General features: G+C 47.3%; 1 protein-coding gene and 1 long non-coding RNA gene across 2 annotated transcripts in view; one reads left to right on the forward strand and one right to left on the reverse strand.

Annotated features, from left to right (window-relative positions):
- The window catches only part of LOC119460513 (intermembrane lipid transfer protein VPS13A), a 1,139,096-nt gene that overhangs the window by 905,718 nt on the left and 209,708 nt on the right, over positions 1 to 23,670 (reverse strand). Inside the window, exons 19-21 of the mRNA XM_037721434.2 lie at positions 22,404 to 22,491; positions 22,222 to 22,339; positions 21,984 to 22,161 (exon numbers count right to left, since the gene is read on the reverse strand). Of these exons, the coding sequence (XP_037577362.2) occupies positions 21,984 to 22,161; positions 22,222 to 22,339; positions 22,404 to 22,491 (384 nt within the window). The remainder of the gene's footprint in view (positions 1 to 21,983; positions 22,162 to 22,221; positions 22,340 to 22,403; positions 22,492 to 23,670) is intronic.
- The window catches only part of LOC125947490 (uncharacterized), a 409,960-nt gene that overhangs the window by 252,954 nt on the left and 133,336 nt on the right, over positions 1 to 23,670 (forward strand). The window lies entirely within an intron of this gene.

Raw genomic sequence — 23,670 nt, forward strand, 5'->3', positions numbered from 1 at the left:
GTTATATCCGTTACTGCCATGTACTACAACGTATGCCCAATAGGGTGCACAAGTGTAAACATCGAAATAAGGAAACGGCTTTGCGGCACGCGGAACCACTACACCAGCCACACAAGCAATAAAATTTGAATAAAACAACAGAAGAAACTTCAGCGTGTGCAACACGTACACGACTTCTTAGCACGTGACTCAACAGCCTTTAGATTCATTGTGATGGTCTTTCGCGTTTGCTTTCCACTTGGCTCGTTGCAGTCAAGCAGCACTACGTGGCACACAACACAGCGCTCCGCTGCGTAATCGAGGAGGCAAGAAAACTTCGCCACGCCGGCGTGGTTCAACCGGCTCATGGCACCCGAGATCGCACAATTTCACTGGGCTGGTTCATTTCTCTCTCCATCATGACACAATGCTACTGTGCCTTTGTTTTTCACTGGGCTGGTTCATTTCTCTCTCCATCATGACGCAATGTTACTGTGCCTTTGTTTTTCACTGGGCTTGTTCAGCACTTGACTTGTGTGCTCTTCCCAACCAGGAGTGCTCTCTGACTACTGTAAAAGCATTTCAGTGCAGCTTGCTGCTTGTCATGTGATGATTAACCCAGGAACAAGTGGGCGTCTTGTTACGCCTTTGATGACAGTGTAATGGTTTAAAATGATGAGATAAATCGAACACAGAATACAGCAGATGTACCAGAGTTGTTTACTTAAAACCAGCAGGTTGGTTCACGAGCTTCTATGCAACAGATGCCAGCTGTGCAACACTTGCTCAGTCCTGGTAAGGTCAAGCAGGAGTACACAATCCACTGTGTTCGTTCAAGCACAGCCACTTAGTGATTTCTGCTAGCGGCAGTTCTCCACGAGTCAAAATTATGCTAGAAACAGAAACGTCCTCCATGAGCATGCTTCCCCTTTTCAATAGGCCCCTGCTTCGCAATGCTTACATTAGCCAAATGGCTGAACCATCCATAATAGCACTGCAATCACATCGGGCACTTGGGCACAAGCAGCTACATGTACGTACCAAACAAAGTACTGTGAGCCCATAACCTTTCAAAAGAGGCGTGCATCCTTTTATGTGCTTTGCCCACTTACACATGTTAATATTTTTATGAGCAGTTTGTTTATTGTTGTTATTAGAAAGCATATATACAATTTGTGGGATTGAGGTGTGCCCCGCCACTTTTGCATGGGCATTCCCTTGTTCTGTCGTCCCCATGCCTCTCTGCCTCTGCACCCGTTGTCGGCGATGGTACTCTACTCGTGGCGGTTTGTGGCGGTGGTGCTCTTGCTGCCATTCGCCACAGCCGTCGATGGGCAGAGCGAGCACAGGAGAGTTCTCTCCGGGACAGCACTGGGTACATACATTCTTTCCTCTCGTCTGCCGACACCTTTGTGTCTCTGACGTCAGCTCGCGTACGGTGGTGCCTTTGAATGTACGGCAAGCACGTGCCTTGTGTTGATCCTTTCCAGACGCTAAGCCGAAGAGTGGTGCCTAATGCTCGCACGTGGTCGTACTGCACCAAGCCGCGCTTATCGGAGGCCCAAGACGAAGGAGATTGCCTGAGCTCTCGCGAGTGGGCCCACTGGTTACAGCCACCAGGACTTTTCCTAGAGGCTTGTTGTAGTAGCCTTTGCTCTCGCAGCGACGTGCTAGTGGCGCCCCTGTCTGCATTTTCGCCCTTGGCGCGGGTGCCTTTTGATTCCTGCGCCAGCCCAAGACTGGGCATTTGTGCAGTGTTTGGTGCCGCCGGAGACAATAAACGGTTTTATTCTTTATTCATCAATTAGCCCGCAGTGCCCAAAGGTGTTACAGCAGGGGTGTTACAACATGGAATAAAATACATATTCATTCACACAATGCACTTGCTTTTCAGTGAGCCTATTCCACTGTTTAATTGTTCGAACAAAAAATGAGTTGGCATACATATTCGTCTTGGTAGGGTACTCCAGGATTTTGCAACTATGATCAGTACGCTCTTTGAAATGTAATAAGGTTTCCGTAGGTAAATTTCCCTATTAATTCCAGTTTTATTAGAGTAAATTGAATATAAAAATTTTGATCTGTTTATTGTGGTGGGCAGAAAGACTCTCATCCTAGCTCAGCCTTCATTGCAGTGCAGCTCTCCCTCCTTTCGTACCGCCCCAAAACGAAGCTGGCAGGACGGTTTTGTATTTGTTCTAGAGTGGCAATGACGGTTACCTCGGCAGGGTGCCACAGAACGCAGCGATATTCTAAGATTGTTCGAACACAAGTAGTATATGCCATACTTTTTAAATTCTCCTGCGAACATCGCAGGTTTCATTGAACGAAATTCAAAGCTTGTGGGGATGCGCGACTCTCACGCGTCCTCTGATGTTGTTTTCCCCGCACGTCACCTGTAGTCCAGCTTCTCTGCGTGGCTAAGCCCGGCGGCGGTCGTGGTGGTTGCGGCGCATTGAGGGAGATGGCGTGAGTGTCGCGATGCTAAAGCCGCCGAACAGCGGGGTGACTTGGGAGAGAAAGGTCGAGGGCGCTTCCTCTTTTGGTTGGGATTGGTGAGCGACGCGGACGTCCCGCGCGTGAGCGGATCCACGCTTCGCGAGACGTCTCGCGTGGCTCGGAGCGGGGCACCGGTACGGACGAACATGGATCGTTCGAACGCGCCACCGTTCGCGTGACCGTATACGTGAACGACTAGGCGATGGTATCATAGCATGCGGTGAACATATTCGCTCGCTATTGGGTCGCGATGAGTCGGACTTCCTTGATTTGTCGCGTGCCCATGTGAATGTTCTATTGGTTGTAATTCGGCTAGTGTGCAGTAGTGTATGAAAGGTGCAATACATGCCCTTTTGATTGTTTGCACTACTGTGTTGTCGTTCCTTTGTCCCAAGAGCACATGTGAGACCCCACAAGATTTACCAGCTTTGGCTATGATAATGTCTACCTGAGGCTTCCACGAGCATTCAGACGATAGGAGCACACTTAGATACTTAAACGTACTATCTTGCTTCAATAGTACATTGTTCAGATGGTACCATGACTGAACTGGTTTCTTTTTTTTAGTAAATGAGAGATGTACACACTTTGCTATGTTCAAATTAATTTTCCATTTAGTACACCAGTCATGAATCAGTGATAAGTCATTCTGAATAAGTGATGAATCGTTCTGATAACTCAGCAAATACTGTGTTCTCTCTCATGCGTAGCGCTCGGTAGCCCCACCGTTGCGGCCCGAGCGCACGCGCAGCAGCGTGCTAGAGTGCACGAGGCAACAGCTGATGTGACCCTGTGGCTCAGTAAGATCGAACCTGCGGTGGTCGGTACTCCTTTGAGATACTACACCCACAGAAACTATAGAGAGAGGAATAGAAGGTAAGGCTGCCTATTTTTCATAAAAACACTGAGACAGATGATAGGGAAGGAAGTTTCGCATTGTTCAGTATTGAGTGACTGAAACAAAGAAGCAATCGGCTTCAATGTACTTTGCTGCAATTTATATCTGCAGGCATCTTGAACACGCCGAGTGCACTGCTCTGTCCTGACCAGAAGTGGGCAAATGCCCTCATTTTTAGTTTTCCTCTCTAACCCTCACGACGCAAGTACTGTCCTCACTTCACATTCATCCTAGCATGGAAAAATTTGACCACCCTTCCTCACCCTCACACTGAGAAAGCTACCATCCTTCTCTTACCTTCCATTTTCTACAATTTCAAATAAACCATTTGCTCGACCCACGAGCTTAGTTTACAACACGTTGTCTAGTGTCAATCCCATTGTCAAAGCGTGCCACAGTGCTTTGCTTTAAGACGCTTGACCATAGGTTGGCCAAATAAACGGAGCTCACTCACTTACAAATTATATTTTTTGCTTAGAGCTCACTCGGACTCAGACTCACTGAAATTCTACTCAGCCAGGATCACTTGGACTCAGACTCATCAGAACTATACTTGGCGAGGCTCACTCGGATTCAAACTCACCGGTCTACACTCAGCTGGGCTCACTCGGTCTGAGACTCACCAGAATTATACTCAGAAGGGATGACTCAGACTCAAATTCAGCAAAATTCTACTCAGCCGAGTTCACTCGGACTCACTCAGTGAGACCCAGAAAGGTCTTCTTGGCCCACAGATCTTACGAACACAGATTTTCTCTTGAATTGAGCATAACAACAAAAATGCCTTCATACCATGCTAATATATAGGGAATGCAGAGGGATTACAAGCGCTAATAATTTAGAAGAGTATGCACGAGAGTTGTTAGTATACAAGAAGTTTCCTTATTTCTTGTTCATCACGATGCCTTATAACAACCAAGTAAGTATGACGCTTGACCTTGGCAGTGCTCGATTTATTTCGCCTAAAGATAACATGTGCAAAATCTTATGTTTGTGCATGCGTGCGGTGCACACGCTTTTGTTTCCGTGGCGCATGTGCATTTTTAGCAGTTCAGGATACATCACAGTCCTTTATTTTTCCCACTGTAATAAATGAAGGCTTGCTGCGTAAACAAAAGATTTTCCTGCTGGAATTATGTGCAAAGAAGCTTGACTATGCATAATGCCGCTTATTCACTATTTAGTATAGAACCACAGGTGGTCCAGCTTGCTGTAATGCTTTTTGAGATGTTGGGACACGATGCTATGCGCTCAGAATTTCTGAAGTCCTGTTTGGTAAACGAAATGAAATGTAGTTTCGTCTATGACACTATATATGTACCATAACTGCTTATATGCAATTCCAGCAGTGACACTGCTGACAACCATATTTGCTATCAATTGCACTGAACGTGAGCATAAAATGTGGAGGATGGAAAAGATCTAAGAGGGAGCGTCACATGATCACCTTGAAGCATAGTCATAAATATATATAAGAAAGGCTTATGAGAAATAGGCCTTCACCACGTGATGCGAAAGCAATAATTTTTAACCCCTGAGCATGTGGAATGGAAAGCACGTGACCACTAAAACTTACCATGTATGATACAAGGCCAATACAGTAAAACCTCGTTAATTCAGATTTCACGGGACCGAAACAAAATATCCAATTTAACCGAATGTCAAATTATCGAGGGTATCAAGAAAACAATAACCAAATGCTTACTAAGTCAACACGCTTTTATTTACTCAATTAACCAGCAAATCCTGCTTCTAATTTGCACAATAGCAGTGTGGAAGCTACAATTCTCGTCATCTCATGTGTGATTAGCGGTGTTTGCCCCAACTGCTGCAGACGAAACCGTGGTGGCTATCAACGCGATAATTGATGGCGACCTTGCAGTTAAACTAGCACGTGGCCAACATGCGCACCGAGTCAAAATGAAACTACTGTTTGCTGAAACCGCTGCAGACGAGACAGCGGCCGTTATCGACACGATCATGGATGGCAATTACGCAACTATGAAGGCACGTGGCGGACGTTGTGCTATGGGCAGCGGCAAACGCAAGAAAAAGCTTTAAAGGCACAAATCGGGACTTAGCGTTCCGGCATTGCTGTCATTCACATACGATTTCTGCTGATGACTATGGCAATGTGTGAACTCCGCCGCTCCGTTTCGGTCGGACGCTAGCACCGTTATTGTTCTTTTTTGTCGTACATTTGCAGCACTCAGCGCTCGCCGAGCTCCGAGAGTTGTTCGAATTAAGCAATGTGCAGCCAAATACGTCTGAATTCACGAGAGTATGATTGCATTAAATAATGTACACGCCTGCTGGGACCAGGGGACGAGTCTGCATTATCCGATTTTACTAATTAACGAGGGTCGAATTCAGGCCCGTAGCCAGGAATTTTTTCGGGGGCGGGGGGGGGGGGGGGGGGGGGATCCGGCACAACCGCCTGCTGGGGTCGTGGCCACGCTGCCACGTTGCTGGCCGCCTGTACGATCCCGTCGTACAATTGGCTCCTCCAACATCGTGAAGTACTATGAGTGACCTTCTTACGAAGATTCTCAGACACATCGTATCGTCAGTGAGACACGCGCTGTTACAACTCACATGAGTCGTGGACTGCGTGGACCATATATAAATAGTTCAGTGTCCTGCAGCTCATCGGAAGTGTAATTGTGCCGTCAGCAGTTGATAAATGCTTGTCCTGTCAATGACATTGCTTCCTGTATCTGAGTCCCTGGGCCCACGAACCACCCCACCCACTTGCTGAAGGCCTTGACTATTTCAGGAAAGCACCTACTTTCCAGTATTTTTTTTTTATAAAATCGCAGTATGTAAATATTGTTACTTTTTAAATACTATTTTATTAATAGTTTTATATGTTTAGTTTTGAGATAATTCTTCCTAATAGTATAATATTTTTATAGGAACGATTCGTCTCAATAAATTTCATTATTAAAAATAAAACAGCATTAACCTCGCCCTGGCTATGAGCCTGGTCGAATTAACAAGGTTTTACTGTAACCGTGCAGGGCCTACTCCTGAAGACTCAATGCATAGATTGGCTCTGGAGAGAATGTTGTGGAACGGCATATAGGAGGCTGGCTAGCGGCATGCTCCCTGCCATTTGCATTTTCCCTCCATCAAGGCACCAAGTGTGCATGCGAAACCTACATCAGCAACGTTCAATCAAACTATGACTCACGACAGCAATGCTGAAAGTCCACCTCACCTCCTTCTACTCAAAGGTTTCACTGGACACTGAGCATTTGGAATGACTGGTCGCTCCACAAAGGTAACAGTAGCACCACTCATCATAGGCAATGCCACAAGTGTAGTTTAGCAGAACGACCATTGAATGAGCAGTGCCTTGATGTCAGGTATCGCTGAACGGCAGCCATCACTGCTGCCAGACGAAGGCTAGAACGCCCAAGCAAAACCGAGGAGGGTTCGAACGAATATTCAACAGGAATGGTACGCCACTGCGCTGATGAAACCTATTAAACTGGAGAAACTCTGGCAGCGTCGAAATTGCTTCTCGCAACAACGCAGCCCACAGTGCGCCTTGTTTGACCTTGGCCGCAAGAGAGAAAGGAAATGCTCACACAGCATGCACTAAACTCACAACTTCGCAAGTGCCCAGGTGCTTGATGCTTTGCAGAGATCCTTCCCCCACTTTCCTTCCAAGCCTGCTTCATGCCAACCAGAGGGAATGCATGGAGGGGAGGAGGGGGAAAGCGGCGGTGCCGACTTTCGTTACCAGCGCTCCACAAAAGATGCAGGTAAAAGTGGAGGCACGTGTTTGTTAAGGGGAGAGGGAAATCGCAGTTGCGGCACACAGCCACATATTCCCATGCTTGATTTTTTTTATACACTTGTGATGTATTCAGTATCATATTGCCGTACCCGCCACAAATTTAGCTATGTTTTTCTTTGTGTTTAGGTCGGCAAACTAAACAGAACTCACTCAGACTCACTACAAAAACATAATTTTTGCTCAGGGCTCACTTGGACTCAGAATCACCAAATTGAACTCGGCCAGGCTTACTCAAATTCAGACTCACCAAAATGCAACTCGGATTCCGACCATGGGTCAGTCTGAGTGAGTCGACTCATGAGTAAGTTCGCCGACCTATGCGCTTCACTCAGCCTAAATATTAAGCTGTCTGCAAAGCTCACAGAGCTACTACTGCTCTTATTTCTTACTAGCACGAATCCCCCTTTAAAATGTTAGTCAAAAGGAGAAATAAGACAGTGCAATATTTCCACAATTGCTAGGGTGCGCTGCTTATTTAATTTTAACGTCATGCAGTTGCATAGACAGGAATTTCTTCGGAAGGGAGGGAGGGGGGGGGGGGGCAGTTTCACTTGTCTCGGAACAATACGAGGAAGGGGTTGGGCTGGTAACATCCTGTGGTACAGAGAAATTTGGAGGACGCGAAAGAAGGACATACCCAGTGTGCCTCCCTCCCTTGCTACGCCTTCGGCTGCATGCATGCACAATCGACATCTCTTGCACAGTCACGTTTCATCACCAGTGCTCAACAACTCGCCCATGAAGAGACTGCACTGAGCTTCTTAGCACTGCAATCAGAATAACATACTACAAGAAAACACTCCTGAAAACAATCTGTGTCCACGGACAATTGTTGTCCGTGCGGTTGCCGGCAAGGCCGTCATGAAGGCTCAAGTGCTGCCTCGTGCATGTGAGGCCTCAGGTATCCTCACGTGCACAAATATAATGAGCAATGCAGTAACCATTAATTACTTCCTAGTTAGGAAGCTCGCGGCAGTGCTCAAGCACAGAGATAGCCCGGTTGAACAGGAGATACAACGACACAACTATCTGGTATCACCTATCCGGTGGAAGTGAGCACATAACAGGTAGTGACCCAGAGTTTCGGCCAGCTAGAGAGGGTGACAGGGAAGCAATGATGTGAAAGCAAGAATGTGTAGTCGAGACACCAGCAAATTACTATGCATATAGAGTTGCAAACGCCGATGAAGTGACTGTTAAAACGATCGAGACCGGTGACTGCTTCGAACATGAACGGTTTATTGAAGAATGAAGTAACGCGCGCTCGCGCCAAGGAGCCGTTCTCTTGCTCTTCGTCTTCGAGTATCTTGATGATGATATTTTACAAGCTCCCGCCCGCCCAAGTGGCACCGAGATAGGCTTTGGCGGGCTATTTGAAGCACCCTTCAAGAGGGTAGATGTTGTTCACGGATCTTCTGAGAAACTCTTTGTTCCCTGTCTGAAGTAAGCAAGCTCTTGTTACCCCGTCACGTCCAGGGTAACTTTTTTCAATTCGGCCCATTTTCCAAAATGTCCTTGGACCCTGGTCTTCAATTAAAACCACATCGCCTTGGGACAATGGTTTCGCTTGTCGTGTGTTGGCTTTGACAGTATAGCTCCTATTTCCGTTAGATATTCGTGATTCCATCTCTTCCACCAAGCTTTCACTAGTTTGCATCTACTTCGCCATGCTCCTTCAATGTCTCCGTTGTATAGTCTTGTTTGTCCGTCTTGAAGCTGTTGGCGACCTTACAATATCCAGAACTTAGCCCGTAGTTGTGCTAGCATGGCGTGCACTCCGCCGTGCAATATTATTTTATGAACGTCATGTATGAGTAGTCCTGTGAAATATTCGTCCTTTGGAAGTACGATGATGTGCCGGTTTGATTCTTGGCTGTAGTGAAAGCGTCCTTTCTGCCTTATTAGTCCCTTGTCGTCATAGTGTACTTCTTGTCCATTTATATTAAAGGGTTTAGTGCTTGACTTAACATCGCCACTTGTCTTCCTAAGTAGTACTTGTGTTTGTCGTATCCAAAAGGGTCTCTGCAGTTAATTATAATCTCTTTTCCTGTTAACGGCCCCTCGTGGTGTTCTTTTCTTGCGTTGTTTATGAATCTGAATATCTATGCTGTTACTCTTAGAAGTCGCCTGTATGATGAATAATTTTTAATTTCCAAGATTGGTTCATTCTCTGTTGATGCTGTGCAGCTTTGACATTGATCTTCGTGTTGATCGTCCATCTGTACATCCATGCGAATCACGCTTGCTCTTTCCGGCTCCACGGAGGTAACCCATTTGGGTCCATGCCACCACATTTTCGAGTTCATTAACGTCTTTGCGCTGATACCCCGTGTGAGTAGATCTGCTGGATTGTCTTCACCTTGGATGAACGACCAGCTTGATTGCAGTGTTTTCTCTCTTATTTCTGCCACTCTGTTGATAACAAATGGATCCCTTTTACTTGTTCCTTTAATCCAATGAAGTACAATCATTGAGTCAGTCCAGCAGGCAGCTTCTTGAATTCTTTCGGTGAAGTGACTTTTGATGTAGTCGCTTAGTCTTGATGCTATAACCGCTGCCATTAGCTCAAGTCTTGCTAAACTTAGCTCTTTGATTGGAGCTACACGGCTTTTCGCTGTCATTAGCCTTGACTCTTTTGTTCCATCGTTGTACACTACAGTGCAGTCCACTTATAACGATATTGAGAAAAACGAGAAATCCAATCGTTATAACCAATCATCGCTATATCTGGACTTCCAAAAAAAAAATGCCGAGTATACCTTTGCAATCTCGAAACCAAAACTGCCACTTGCGATTAAAAAATCGACGTTGTAGAAAGTAGGCTATGAAAAATAACTTTTATTTATATCTCTAAATAGCGTTTCAATCGTTAGGCACGCTGAAATAGAAATCTGCACTTGCTTTCGCGGAAGTTTTGGATTCGCAACCGCCATGTGCATCGCGTCCATCTGCTGCGCGAACACTGGTGGCTATAATTTAGCGCGCCTGAATTCAACGAGTAACTTGATCGGCGACGGTGCACTTTGGTTGAACCTCGGGGTCGGTGTCAAAGATGGGCCATTGTCAATCTTGTCGTCACTGCTGCTGCTGTCGTCGCCTCCGTCGCACAACGCTGCCGTCAGTCGTGACAACGATCGCCCCGTCGGAGTTCTGTTCGCAGAACGAGGCAGCACTATTTGCACTCGGAAGCTCTTTCATCGAAGCACCACTTATTTCATCGTCAGTAGCGACGTGCTCCCAGAGTTCGGAACCCACCGTGTTGGTTTCGCCCATGGGGGTTTCGTCGTGGCGCACGAACCCCGCCTTTTCCGTTGATCTGCATGGACACTGCTTCTAGCCTCCATGATTGTGGTGCTCCCGGTTTTCATAATCGTCGATATCATCCACTGCGCGAGCTCGTACTTCGAGTCTTGCGAAATTTGCAGCTTCGTCTCGAAAGACTTTGTCGGTGCACCTCGTGCTGCTTCCGCGGTGCATTTCTGCGCTCGTTGAGAGAGGGAGATTGCAAAGGGAGCGTAGGCTGTCCAGGCGCCGCTTGCTTATCGCTTTCTCCCCCCTCTTGCAAAATCAGTTTCCTCTCAAGGGGCGCACCTGCCACTGCTTTCGTTGAGAGAGAGCGTGGCAGGGAGCGCCGGAGCCCCTCGCCAGAGGAGGCGTTGCCTTAGCTTATCGCCTTTATTCCACTCTCTCCTCGCGCGACCGCCGGTGACACGGGGGCGAAGCAGCTGGCGCCATCTTGTGCACGCTGCACTAACTTGTGCTGCGCGGTAATGGCGGCAGATATGAACTCGCGTAGGCAAACTTTTTGCCCCGTCTCGGTTAAGGGCAACGTAGGAACGCAATTTTCACGATTATTCTGCATGAAAAACGCCACCCAGAAGCAAAATTTCAATTGTTATATCCGATATGCGGTGAATAACATATCGTTTTATATGTTTTTTTTCCTCACAACCCTAATGCATAAGTTGATACTATTAGCTCGACTCATTGTTATAACCGATATATCGTTATATGTGGTATCGTTATATGTGGACTGCACTGTAGTACCAAGTATGCTGCAGCTCCGTATGGTGTTGGACTCGCGTCTCCAAACACATGCAGCTGGTATGCTTGTACTGCTTGATTCTTGCTTGCGTAATATCGGTCAATTTCTAGAACTCGCAGCTCCTCCGCTTCGGACATCCGGTCCCATTTGTCCACAGGGAAGGATATCACGTCTTTTGAGTGCTTCCATATCATGCCAAGAAGCATTGTGTATCCTTTCGATCGAATCTCCATGTGAGCGTCCTCCTTTTCGTTTTCATTTATTATTTTGTTTAATCTCTCTTCATTCAATGTCCATTTTCTCAAGTTTATTGCCGCCTCTTTGAACACTTGCTTTGCCTCTTTGTACAGCTTGAAAGCTCCGTCAAACGTTGCTGCTCCTGTGATTACATCATCCACGTAAATCGCTTTCTGTAGTTTTTCTGTTATATCTGGAAATCGCTCAGCCACTTCTTTCAAATGGTGCTTGATTGTATCTGCCAGAAGAAACGTGCGCGCTGTTGTACTAAAAGTAACTCTAGTCATGCGCCAGGTTTGTACTTCATTTAGCAGCCTTCCGTCAGCGTCGTGCTTCCACCACAGAAATCTCATGGAATCTCTGTCCTCTTTATGAATTGAAATTTGTAGGAATGCCTTCTCAACGTCTCCTACTAGGGCCACCTTTTGATTTCGAAAGTTGATTAGCAGCGACAGCATGTCTTCGTTTAAATTAGGTCCTGCCTCCAGATTGTCGTTTAATGACATGTCTTGCTGCGTGTGTGAAGAGGCGTCGAACACTACATGAACTTTAGTCGTCGCTCGGTCCTCTCGAATAACCGCATGATGTGGCATATAGTAAAACAACGTAGTCAGTGGTTCTTCGGATTCCTGAACCTCTTCCGCGACTCCCAAGGTCATATATTCTGAGATAGCTTGATCGTAGCGACGCAGCGTTTCTTCGTTTTTCTTTAACCTTTTCGTCAGTTGGAGGAGTCTTTTCATTGCATTGTCTTTGTTGATTTCCAAGTTGACGTTTTCTGTCCAGGGCAAGCTGACTTGATAACGACCGTTTAGTTGTACTATCTTATTCTCGAATTCTTCTACGATTTCAGCTTCTGTAGTAGTGCAACTATGTTGTTTGATTCCCATTGATTCCAAGCTCCAAAACCTCTGTAGCTCTTGCTGTAGTTTTGTTTCCGCAGCTTCAACCTTCAGAACCATGACTGCTTGATGTTGGGCTTGAGTTAATTGTGTTTTAGTTTGCTACGATGGGCCTTGCAGTACCCAACCCAGTATTGTCTCGACAGCCATCAATCTGTTTTCAATTTTTTGTGTTCTACGAGTGACGAACTCAAAGTAATAATCCGAGCCGATGGGCAGCCCTATAGCATCTGTTGCAGTAGTCTCGCTTCTGTCATCCGCCACTTGTAGCTTTAGTTGATTCATTTTCTCGTTGAGTTTGTGATTTGGAGCAGGTGGAACACTGTGTGATATGACGTCGACTTGTAGAGCTTCGATCTCCGTGGCTGACTTGTTTTCTCGCGTCGCAATAGTTACTTGTACCACGTTCATTTGTTTGAATTTTTCGTCTCCTCCGAACGAACCAATTGTCAGCCTTTCCTTTCGTATTATATTCGCACCTATTTCTTTTGCTAATCCAACTTCAATAAATGTCCGCTGGCTTCCGCTGTCCAATAACAATCGGCAATGTCGGCCACCTTTTTGCCATCTATCCAAGCTACAGCTGTCTGCAAAAGCACAAAGTTTTTTGCTTTAGATTCTCAGTTGCATGTAGAGTAGACGTCGTCGCTTCCGCTTGCTTTGTTGTGACCTGATCTGCATTTTCTTGCCTCACCGTTCTACACACTGATGTAGCATGTCCTCCATTGCATTGCTTGCATGTCACTCTTGCTCTACAAATACGTGCGGTATGTTTTGGCCGGGTGCATCTGAAGTATGCTCTATTCTCAGTTAGAATGGCCTTTTTTTTCCGTCATGGGAATGTTCCTACGACAGTCCTCAGTTGCGTGGTTGTTTTGCTTGCAGAACAGACAGCTTCTGTTTTCTGAGCTATAAAAGCTGGACGTTGTTCTAAGCTGTCTGCTGTTATCCCTTGGCTTCTCGGTTATCCGCTCATGTTCACGCTGTGTTTCTTCCCGAAACGATATTTGCTCTCGCAGAAATGACATAAGCCTGTTCAGCTTTTCCTCACTTTATTTTCCTGTTGTGTTGCTTTGTGCGCTAGCTTCCATGTTTGAGTTAATTCTCATTGCTTCTTTTGACTTGAACTGCAGGGATAACTCCGGTGGAATTGCTCTTTTCAACGCTGTTAATAACATTGGTGCGAAACTTTTCGTCTCCACCTTCAATGATTTGAGTGCCAATGTGTTGACCTGCACTCTGTTCACTAGCCTGCGTAGTTCATCAGCTTCTTGTGCCAATTTTACTTTCTCTAGGCTCAATAGCTCAGTCATGTGCAGCTCCACTGATTGTTCTGTAAGGAAGAAGAAGTGCGTCGTGTAGAGCTCCGCAGCCGGATCGCCAGCGCTACTGAAGTGGGGCTCGGGCTCGACGCTGTTCCCGGTGCACCTGGCTAAACCTACGCTGCTGTGTCTTCCTGTCAGCGTCCTTCGTGTCGTCCACAGCCGTGCTAGACTTCCTTGTCATAATCCATCCAAGTGACGACCCAAGCACAGCAGCGTACGACCATCCGTTGTCTTACGCTCCAGACCGCGATTTACCTCTTCCCCGCGCTAGCCTTCGCCCAGTTTCTGACCGCCGTTCTCCTTCTCCCCGTCGTCGCTCGCTCTCCCCGATGCGTCGACGTCCCTCTACCGCTGACACGGAAAACTAAGCGGCGCAGTTCCCGAGGCAAGAACTGCGTCATCGTCGCAACGCTCAAGCCCTCTTCTTTCGCCACCCAACGTTATTGATGTCGCTGTTGAAGGTGTCTCTGTGCTTGCCCTCATTGACACAGGTGCCGCCATATCAGTGATTGCCGAAAAACTATGCCGCTCAATACGAAAAGTCACGACGCCTTTCTTTGGTTCATTACTCCGCGCGGCCACAGCACAGCACGTCCAGCCGGTGGCTGCGTGCACCGCCAGACTTGAAATTCAAGGAGTGCTCTACATCGTCGAGTTTGTCGTTCTTCCCCACTGTTCCCACGATATTATTTTAGGTTGGGATTTTCTCTCTCGTCACCAAGCTGTCATTGATTGCTCCCGTGCTGAAGTCGCCTTCTCTTCGCTTGGCAATGCCATATCTGACGACGTTTCGCTTTCCTGCACCAAGTTATCCCTCACTGACGACATCCAGATACCCCCGCACGCATCCGTTCTGGCACCTGTATCCTGTTCCGTTGCCTCCGACTCTACCGTACTCTTCACACCTTCCACTGCTTTCGTTCGTCGCCACATCTCACCACTCCCAACTGCGCTGCTTGGCCTTCAAGCAGGTGCGGCTCACCATCCTGTCTACAACCACTTCCCATTCCCGATTACGTTGCTTCGCGGTGAATCTCTCGGCACTGTGGAGCCTTACGACACCATTACCGCGTTAGAACTTCCTACTGGATCGTCCGAGGTCAACACCCTCTCCGGTGGTCCCGTACCTGCCACATCGCCTGAAGACATTTTCAATCACGTCATCGACAACGCCTTAAACCCCAAGCAGCGCCATGATCTCCTCCGTCTCCTCGACAAATTTCGCCCTGCTTTTGACAGCCATAGCACTTCTCTGGGTCGAACGACGACTGTATGCCACCGGATTGACACCGGTGCTCACTCACCGCTACGGCAGCGACCATACCGCGTATCTTCGACAGAACGACGCATCATTGATGAGCAAGTAGGTGAAATGCTCAAGCGTGGTGTCATTGAACCATCCGACAGTCCATGGGCATCGCCAGTTGTTTTAGTTAAAAAGAAGGATGGTTCAATCCGCTTTTGCGTGGACTACCGTCGCCTAAACAAAATAACCCGAAAGGATGTTTATCCATTGCCACGGATCGATGACGCCTTAGACTGTTTACAAGGCGCTGAGTTCTTTTCCTCCCTCGATCTACGCTCTGGTTATTGGCAGGTGCCTATGGCTGTCGACGATAAGCCTAAAACAGCTTTCATCACACCAGATGGCTTATACGAATTTCGTGTGATGCCATTTGGTCTTTGCAATGCGCCCGCGACTTTTGAGCAGATGATGGACACTATTCTTCGAGGCCTCAAATGGAACACGTGCTTGTGTTATTTGGATGATGTAGTAGTGTTTGCACCAGATTTTCCTACTCACCTCGATCGCTTGGAGCACGTTTTACGCTGTCTCAATGACGCTGGCCTCCAACTCAACCTGAAAAAATGCCACTTTGGGGCACGCAAGCTGACAATTCTCGGACATGTCGTGTCGAAGGACGGCGTTCTTCCCGATGCCGCAAAGCTCCGTGCTGTTACAGAATTCCCAAGGCCAACGTCTCTAAAAGACTTGCGTAGTTTCATTGGCCTCTGCTCGTACTTCCGCCGCTTCATTCGAAATTTCACTTCGATTATGGCACCGCTGACAGAGCTACTTAAGGGAGACCCCAATCTTTCCGCGTGGTCCCCGGCTTGCGACGAGGCCTTCGCGACGCTACGTCACCTGCTTACAACACCACCGATACTGCGCCATTTCGATCCAACTGCTCCTACGGAAATCCATACGGATGCTAGCGGCGTTGGTCTTAGCGCTGTGCTCGCCCAGCAGAAGCCCGGCTACCAAGAATATGTTGTTGCTTACGCGAGCCGAACTCTTACGAAAGCTGAAGCGAATTATTCAGTCACAGAAAAAGAATGTCTAGCGATCATCTGGGCCATTACAAAATTTCGTCCATACCTGTACGGCCGGTCTTTCGATGTTGTCACCGATCACCACGCACTTTGCTGGTTGTCGTCCCTCAAGGATCCCTGCGGCCGCCTAGCCCGGTGGGCGCTGAGGCCTTAAGAGTACGACATCCGGGTTGTCTACCGCTCAGGCAAGAAGCACGCCGATGCCGATGCTCTTTCGCGCTCGCCTGTCCACACCGACATTGTCAGTGTCTCCGTCCTAGACGACCCACTTCCCCCATTCGCTTCTGTCGACATGGCTTTGGAGCAGCGCAAGGACTCCTGGATTTCATCTTTGATAGACTACATCTCTGATTCACCTGAACGCCCACCATCCCGAGCGCTACGCCGGCAAGCTTCGCACTTCGCCATCCGCGACGGCATCGTCTATCGGCGTAACTACAGTTCCGATGGCCGCAAATGGCTGCTTGTAATACCCCGGCAGCTATGCACTGATGTATGCGCCGCTTTCCACGCCGACCCTCAGTGTGCACACGCTGGTCTCTTCAAGACCTACACCAGACTACGTCATAGGTTTTATTGGCGCGGTATGTACACATTTGTGCAAAAGTACATTCGCTCTTGCACAGAATGTCAACGCCGCAAGCCTGATCCTTGCCGCTCTTCCGGACCAATGCAACCTTTGCCGTGCCCTTCACGACCTTTTGACCGGGTTGGAATAGACCTATACGGGCCTCTGCCATACACAGCTGCTGGCAATCGCTGGGTCATTGTAGCTATAGACCACCTCACGAGGTATGCCGAAACGGCCGCTCTACCCGCCGCGACGGCTCGTGACGTTGCCTCCTTCCTGCTTCAACGCTTCGTGCTACGTCAAGGCGCTCCCCGCGAACTACTGAGCAACCGAGGCCGCGTCTTTCTCGCCGATGTCCTTCAAGAACTTCTCACTGAATGTCGCATTATTCATCGCTGTACCACCGCATATCACCCGCAAACAAATGGATTGACAGAACGCTTTAACAGAACTCTTGGCGACATGCTTTCGATGTATGTCACCTCCAACCACACCAACTGGGACCTCATCCTTCCCTATGTCACGTACGCCTACAATATGGCACCCCAGGCAATGACGGGCTTTTCTCCCTTCTTTCTTCTGTATGGCCGAGAACCGTCTTTTCCCATTGACACTATTCTTCCTTACCATCCCGACTTGTCAGAGGGTACACCGGTTTCCGAAGCCGCCCGGTATGCAGAAGAATGTCGGCAACTAGCTCGCTCCCTTACAACGCAAGAACAAGCGCTACAGAAATTTCGTCATGAGGACGGGAGCCCCCACACCCAGTTTTCGCCTGACGCTCTCGTTTGGTTGTGGGTGCCTCCTACTTCGACACCAGGTGTCTCCTCCAAGTTTGTATCGCGATACCATGGACCCTACCGGGTTCTGCAGCAAACTTCTCCGGTGAACTACGTCATCGAACCTCTGACGCCCCCTACGGACCTGCGTCGCCGAAGCCGCGAAACTGTCCACGTCGATCGGCTCAAGCCGTATCGCGAGCCCTTCGTCCTCACGACGCCTTAGGCCTCCTGTGCGGCTCCGTCTTCAGCGAGGGGGGAAGATGTAAGGAAGAAGAAGTGCGTCATGTAGAGCTCCGCAGCCGGATCGCCAGCGCTACTGAAGTGGGGCTCGGGCTCGACGCTGTTCCTGGTGCGCCTGGCTAAACCTACGCTGCTGTGTCTTCCTGTCGGCGTCCTTCGTGTCGTCCACAGCCGTGCTAGACTTCCTTGTCATAGTTCACGGTTTCCGAACGTTGTTTGCAGAATTTTTATCACTTCATCATAATTTTCTTCTGCAGAGTACTGAAGCCCTTCTACCGCAGACGCTGCCTTTCCGGTTAGAGATGCTAATAAATAATTGAACTTTTGTCCCTTGCTCATGTTGGGTCTTAGGTGAACTGCAGACTCGTATTGAGCGCAGACGTGGTTCCACTCCAAAGCTCTTCCGCCAAACTGTCATTTCTAGCTTAGCTAGTTTTCTAGTTCCTTTGCGTCTTGTTCTGTACTTGATGTGGCCTGCCTTGGTTCGTTATTCAAATCCACCTGCGCAGGCTCTCTCATTCTGAACTCTATGGTAGACAAAATCTTCGTTATTTTCATGCCATACTCTATTATTCTCTCGAATTCAGCTTCGGCAGTATCTTCAGTTAAAAATTTCTCCATTTGTTCGTTGGCGTCCTTGAGGCTTTCACTTATTCCCTTAATCTGCGCATGCATTGAGATCAACTCTTCTCTGTTAGCTCCTTCATTAATTTGCTGTTCTGCTGAGTTGATGAGCTGCGTTATCTGGGAGCAAAGTGCTTTCCTCTTCTTCGTTATTACTTCTTTGCTCATTGCTAGGCGGTAAAATGACCTCTTACTTGTCAGTCAGCCGTTCCGATGCTTTTGGTTTTCACTTTGGTCTCGTCACTCGATTCAGGTCGATTCGCTGCTCCACTGCCGTTTTCTTCTCTGCTGCTTCTTTGCAGGTTCACCTTCTTGTGGGCGGGGAGGTAGTAATTCCTGGTCAAGGCACCATTGTTAAAACGATCGAGACAGGTGACTGCTTTGAACATGAACGGTTTATTGAAGAAGTGAAGCAGCGCGCGCTCGCGCCAAGGAGCCGTTCTCTTGCTCTTCGTCTTCGAGTATCTTGATGATGATATTTTACAGTGACATGTCATCCAAGTCCGAATATATTTCGCTTACAGGCTGTCACTCCTTATATCATATGGCATTGCAGCATCGCAGTGCAAAATTCCGAGGAAATGCTAAAAGCAAAAATAGTCATTGTATATAGCACTTTATTATTCCACCAAACTGATAAGGGGGTTATGTGTACGCAAAGGAAATTAAGAATGTATTTACAGAATGTATACAGGGGTATCAAACATTCTAGCCAATTGGCTGCTCGTGCTGCGCTTCTTGACAACCTCATCTATCTCGCTGCATGGTTGTCGCGTTCATGTGCAAGCGGCACGTAAGAATATTAAGAGGTTTCGGTGTTCTTTTCGTGGTGGTAAATCAACTGATGGCGATGTTAAATTTGTAGAAATATGAAATGCCACTTAAGATGCGAACATGTTATCAAGGCTGAATTTTCCCGAGTGCATGCCAGCCGTGGTGGTTCAGAAACTAACGCTGCTTTTGTCAAGTAGGAGGTCACATGTTCAAATTATGCCACAGCGGTTGAATATCAGCAGTGGGCAAAGTAAAAAACTTTAGTAATAATTACTACACTTCGCTGGTAGATAAATAATCCTACATTAATGCACTAAAAAGCCAAAGTGAATACTTTTCCAGCAATAAGTATGTCTGTTAACACTATGAAGCTGACCATTATTTTTTTACAATGAGTGCCTATAGATGGCAAACTAGCTGGAACATGAATATATGTCCTGAGTGCTGTCATGTTTCTAAGAAATCACCACCAGTGTTTTTTATGCTGAATGTTTCAGGCTGGTTACGGGGATTGGAAAGCAGAGAGTTTGTCAGAATTCATATATATTGCCACCTGGTGTTTTGAGCCCGCAAACAATCATCATTGGGTGCCCAGGAAGAACGGAGAAGACGACGAAGTCGAAGATCCCGCGCCAGCTGGAGAACCGTTCCTTCGTGTCTGGCTGCTCATACTACTGTTCGGAGGCGTTTGGTGCATAGATTAGATTACCCAGCACCTCCACCAGTTTGTCACGCACTAAGGCAAGCGCATATATCAACTAACGCCGTCAGTGCCTGAAAATCATCAAACTCAAATTTTCGTCCATTTAATTAGAGCAAGAAAAGGTAAATTTCAGGGTGTTTACTTCAGATAAAGGAGTGCGCTGACCGGTGATGATCACTGAAAAAAAAAAAAGGTGACGCCAAAACGACTCCTCCTGCCCTTGTTGCTGCTTTCAGTGGCTACAGCTTTCAATAGGTTTGGCTACAGCTAACATCAACAGGCATTTATGACTTTATGTCAGTTAAAAGTGGGCTTCAACGTACGTCTGCACTACAGAGACATTCCTGTCAGTGCACTTCAAACCTTTAGACTTTAAACCCACCACTCATTTGATCCGAGTGACTTTTCTGCACTTGAACAGTATGAATTGCCTTTTCCTCATTTAACCTCACATAGTCAACGCACCCTTGCTCGCCTCCTTTGACAACATGAGGATAAGGAACGCCTTTGTGAGGGTGCCCATGTCTGGGAACGTACTCTGTGATGATCATTCTAGGTGATAGTATCGTTTTGGCCCCGCCTTCCTTATAAGGCACGCTCTGATTGGTTGCTTTACCAAGACAGGAAAATGAATTCCGCCATCTAGTAGTTGCAGTCAACATCAATTTTACGTCATGGTGTTGTTGGCTGCTCCTGACATATATTGAACAAATAAACCCGTCTTTTCAGAGTTGATTGGTGATGCAGTACAGTAGAGACAAAAGAGATGGGAGTTTATAGTATTTTTTGATGGCGGCTTGTACGTGGTTTTGCGCAGCGATATTTGTTGACTGTTGAACGGCTAGTGCTTTGTGTTGCCTTGGATAAGTGACAACTTTTGGGGACAGTGTCTTAGAGCAGCTGACAAAGGTACCATGACACATTGCTCGCGTGGTTGGTGGTGAAGCATAGTAGAGACAAATCAGACGCATGCCACTCTGGCAGTGCACGATGGCTGACACACAAACGCAGAAACATAATGTGTTGCTTTATATTTCATCAAAAACGTGTTTTGCAACCACGTGTGTTGCAGCCCAATTTAATAATAAAGTAAAACATATCACTTTTTAATTTATTTTACCAAATACGGCCGTAGTCAACCCTTAGTCAGTGCGTGGAAGCCATAAACTGGAAAACAACACACCCACTCTGCACTCGCACAGTGCGTTCTCTCTTGTGTTGTGACGCGTTCAAAAGCACGCATTGGCAGTGCAACGATGACGTCACAGGTAAACAGTCGCTTGAATCATTCAACGTGCCTTTCACTGAAAGTGATCGTCGCAGAATACGTCCCCTGGTTTTGACCACTGGCATCGATTAAACCCTCTCAGTCTGTTTTACTGCTTTCTGTGCAAGCAGAGTTAAAGTATTAAAGGACTTTATGCTTTGTCATTTCAGTCACATGCTGAGCATAAAACTGAAGGCTTTGTTGTCTCTTAAGTTCCTACACTAAGAAATTACTTGAACAGCAGAGTGAAGAGGACAGATTTACCCACATGAACAGGTGACAAAGTAGACTAGCATTCCGCTAAAGTGCTGTCAATGTTAAAATGATGGTAAAGATAGCATTGATCGAATGGCAGGAATTACCGAAACATAGTCTGTACCGGTAATAAATAAATGAGTCAATCAACTTTACACAACTAATCTTTGTTGAACTATCTCTCCTTGGCTCTAGGTGTTGAGACTTCGAACTTCGCCAAGGGCTAATCTTTTCGCTTGGCTGCAGAAATGACAATATCCTGCCCAGGAAACTTCCTCTAATGCAAAATGAAAACGACTGATAAACACATAAAAACAATGCAGCAACAGCATCTTTATAGAGGTGACATGCAATTAAAAATAAAATTAAATTGACCTACTCTTCTCCACCATAGCATGCAGGCCACACATCTTAAACCCAGCAGTGTGGCCAAAAGACATTGCGCTATGCAAAAAATGTTTTCTGGTGGACATTAGACACACCTCTTTCACTGCTTATCGTGCAGCTGACTGACTTGCTTTTTCTGCATCTTAAAAGCAGGGTAAACAGTGAGGGTTCATGCTTGATATCCAATCCACCTCTGAAAGCAACCCGTGCTGCAGCCGTACCCACAGCCAAGCACACTGGCACCAAAAGTGAATGCACATGTGAACCCTTGGCTGCAAAGCCTTTCACTGGAGGGACACAGCCAACAATGCATGTGTTGAACAACTTCCTTTCCTCAATGTGGCAGACTGCCTCACCTTGAAGGCATCGCACACCAACTCCTCCTCCCAGTGTTCCCTGCTGAGGCCATCGACAGTGTCATCAGGCATCAGCAAATGAGGCAGGGGAAAATGGCGGGCGAACTCCACAAGAAGGCTCAATCGCCTGTCTGACAGGTTCAGCTTCAGGTTGGAAACACACACGTTCAGTTTGTGCCTGCACAAGATTTTACCAGGTGAAGACATCTTCCAAGCTCACACAGGCAGTTGCCCTCACCTGGGCAGGAATCGATAGTCTGGCTTGACACTGTTTGAGAAGAGAGCCTGCACCTTGACCTTAGGCAGCAGGTGCATGTCTGAATCTGGATGCAGCCGAGCCATCCTCCATTCGTCCCCTGCAGTAATGCAGCACCAAGTGTTCCCCAGGCTTCATTTCACCTATGTCAAACAAGGCCTCACCTGAGTCCGCAAAGAGCAGCTGGATGTCCGAGAGGCAGATGCTGAACCGGTCGTACAGCTTCTCCTCAATCTCCATACTGGTGGCTTCCTGAAACACACCACATTCCCAAAATCTACAAGGACCTCAATTCGTCACTCTTCAAGCTAAGTTCTACACAAGTTACGATACACTTACTTGCTTGCAAATATTCTAGAACGACAGAGCACTGTACAGGGTGTCTGAAACCCTTCTGCCAGTTATAGCATGTGCAAGGTAGTTGAGGATATAAAGACACCAGGAATACCAACAATACTGCACACAAGATTCAATATATTCGTTAAAATTTCTTCCATTTTTTCTTTTACCGCTGTTTTAGGACTCTCAAATAAAACCACCTTCAGCCTCAATTATTACTGAATTCAGCTATGATAACAACCGCATGCTCAGAGCAGATAGATCTTACACTTTCATGAGGGTGAATCCAGATAAGAACGATCAGGTGGTCCTGATCACCATTCCCGATTTTGATGAAACTAACTTTATGCACAGGTTTTAGGCCCAGAACAATGATTCTGAACTTAAATTTGTGAAAGAAAAGAATGTTTGCTCACCTCAAAAAGAAAATTCACAAATTTCAGACATCGAAACCACTTTTCCGCCAGTTTTGCGATTTCTGAACTCTGAGCGCGCATAGAGAAACAATGGTACACTTTGTGGGGATGCGCGACTCTCACGCGTCTCCTGTAATCTGGCTTCACTGAGTGGCTAAGCGCCGGCTGTGGTCGTAGTGGTTGTGGCGCATTGCGAGAGATGGCGCGAGTGTCGCGATGCTAACGCCATCGAACGGCGGGGTGACTTGGGAGAAAAAGGTCGAAGGCGCTTCCTCTTTGGTTTGGGATCGGCGACCAACACGCACGAACGTTTCGCACGTGTGCCGGCCAGCTTCGTGGGACCGTCTCGCCAGGCTAAGAGCAGGACACCGTTATGGACGAACACGGATCGTTCAAACGCGCCACCGTTCACGTGGCCGTACACGTGAACGACTAGGCGATGGTGTCACAGCATGGGGCGAACATATTCGCTCGCTATCACGTCGCGGTGAGTCGGACTTCCTTGATTTGTGGCGCGCCCATGTGAATGTTCTATTGGTAGTAATTCGGCTAGTGTGTATTAGTGTATGAAAGGTGCAATAAATGCCCTTTTGGTTGTTTGCACTACTGTGTTGTCGTTCCTTTGTCCCAAGAGCATGTGTGAGACCCCACAACTTCTCGACCACAATATTTTTTC

This window comes from Dermacentor silvarum, chromosome 8, assembly GCF_013339745.2.
Source record: "Dermacentor silvarum isolate Dsil-2018 chromosome 8, BIME_Dsil_1.4, whole genome shotgun sequence".
NCBI classification, from domain to species: Eukaryota; Metazoa; Arthropoda; class Arachnida; order Ixodida; family Ixodidae; genus Dermacentor; species Dermacentor silvarum.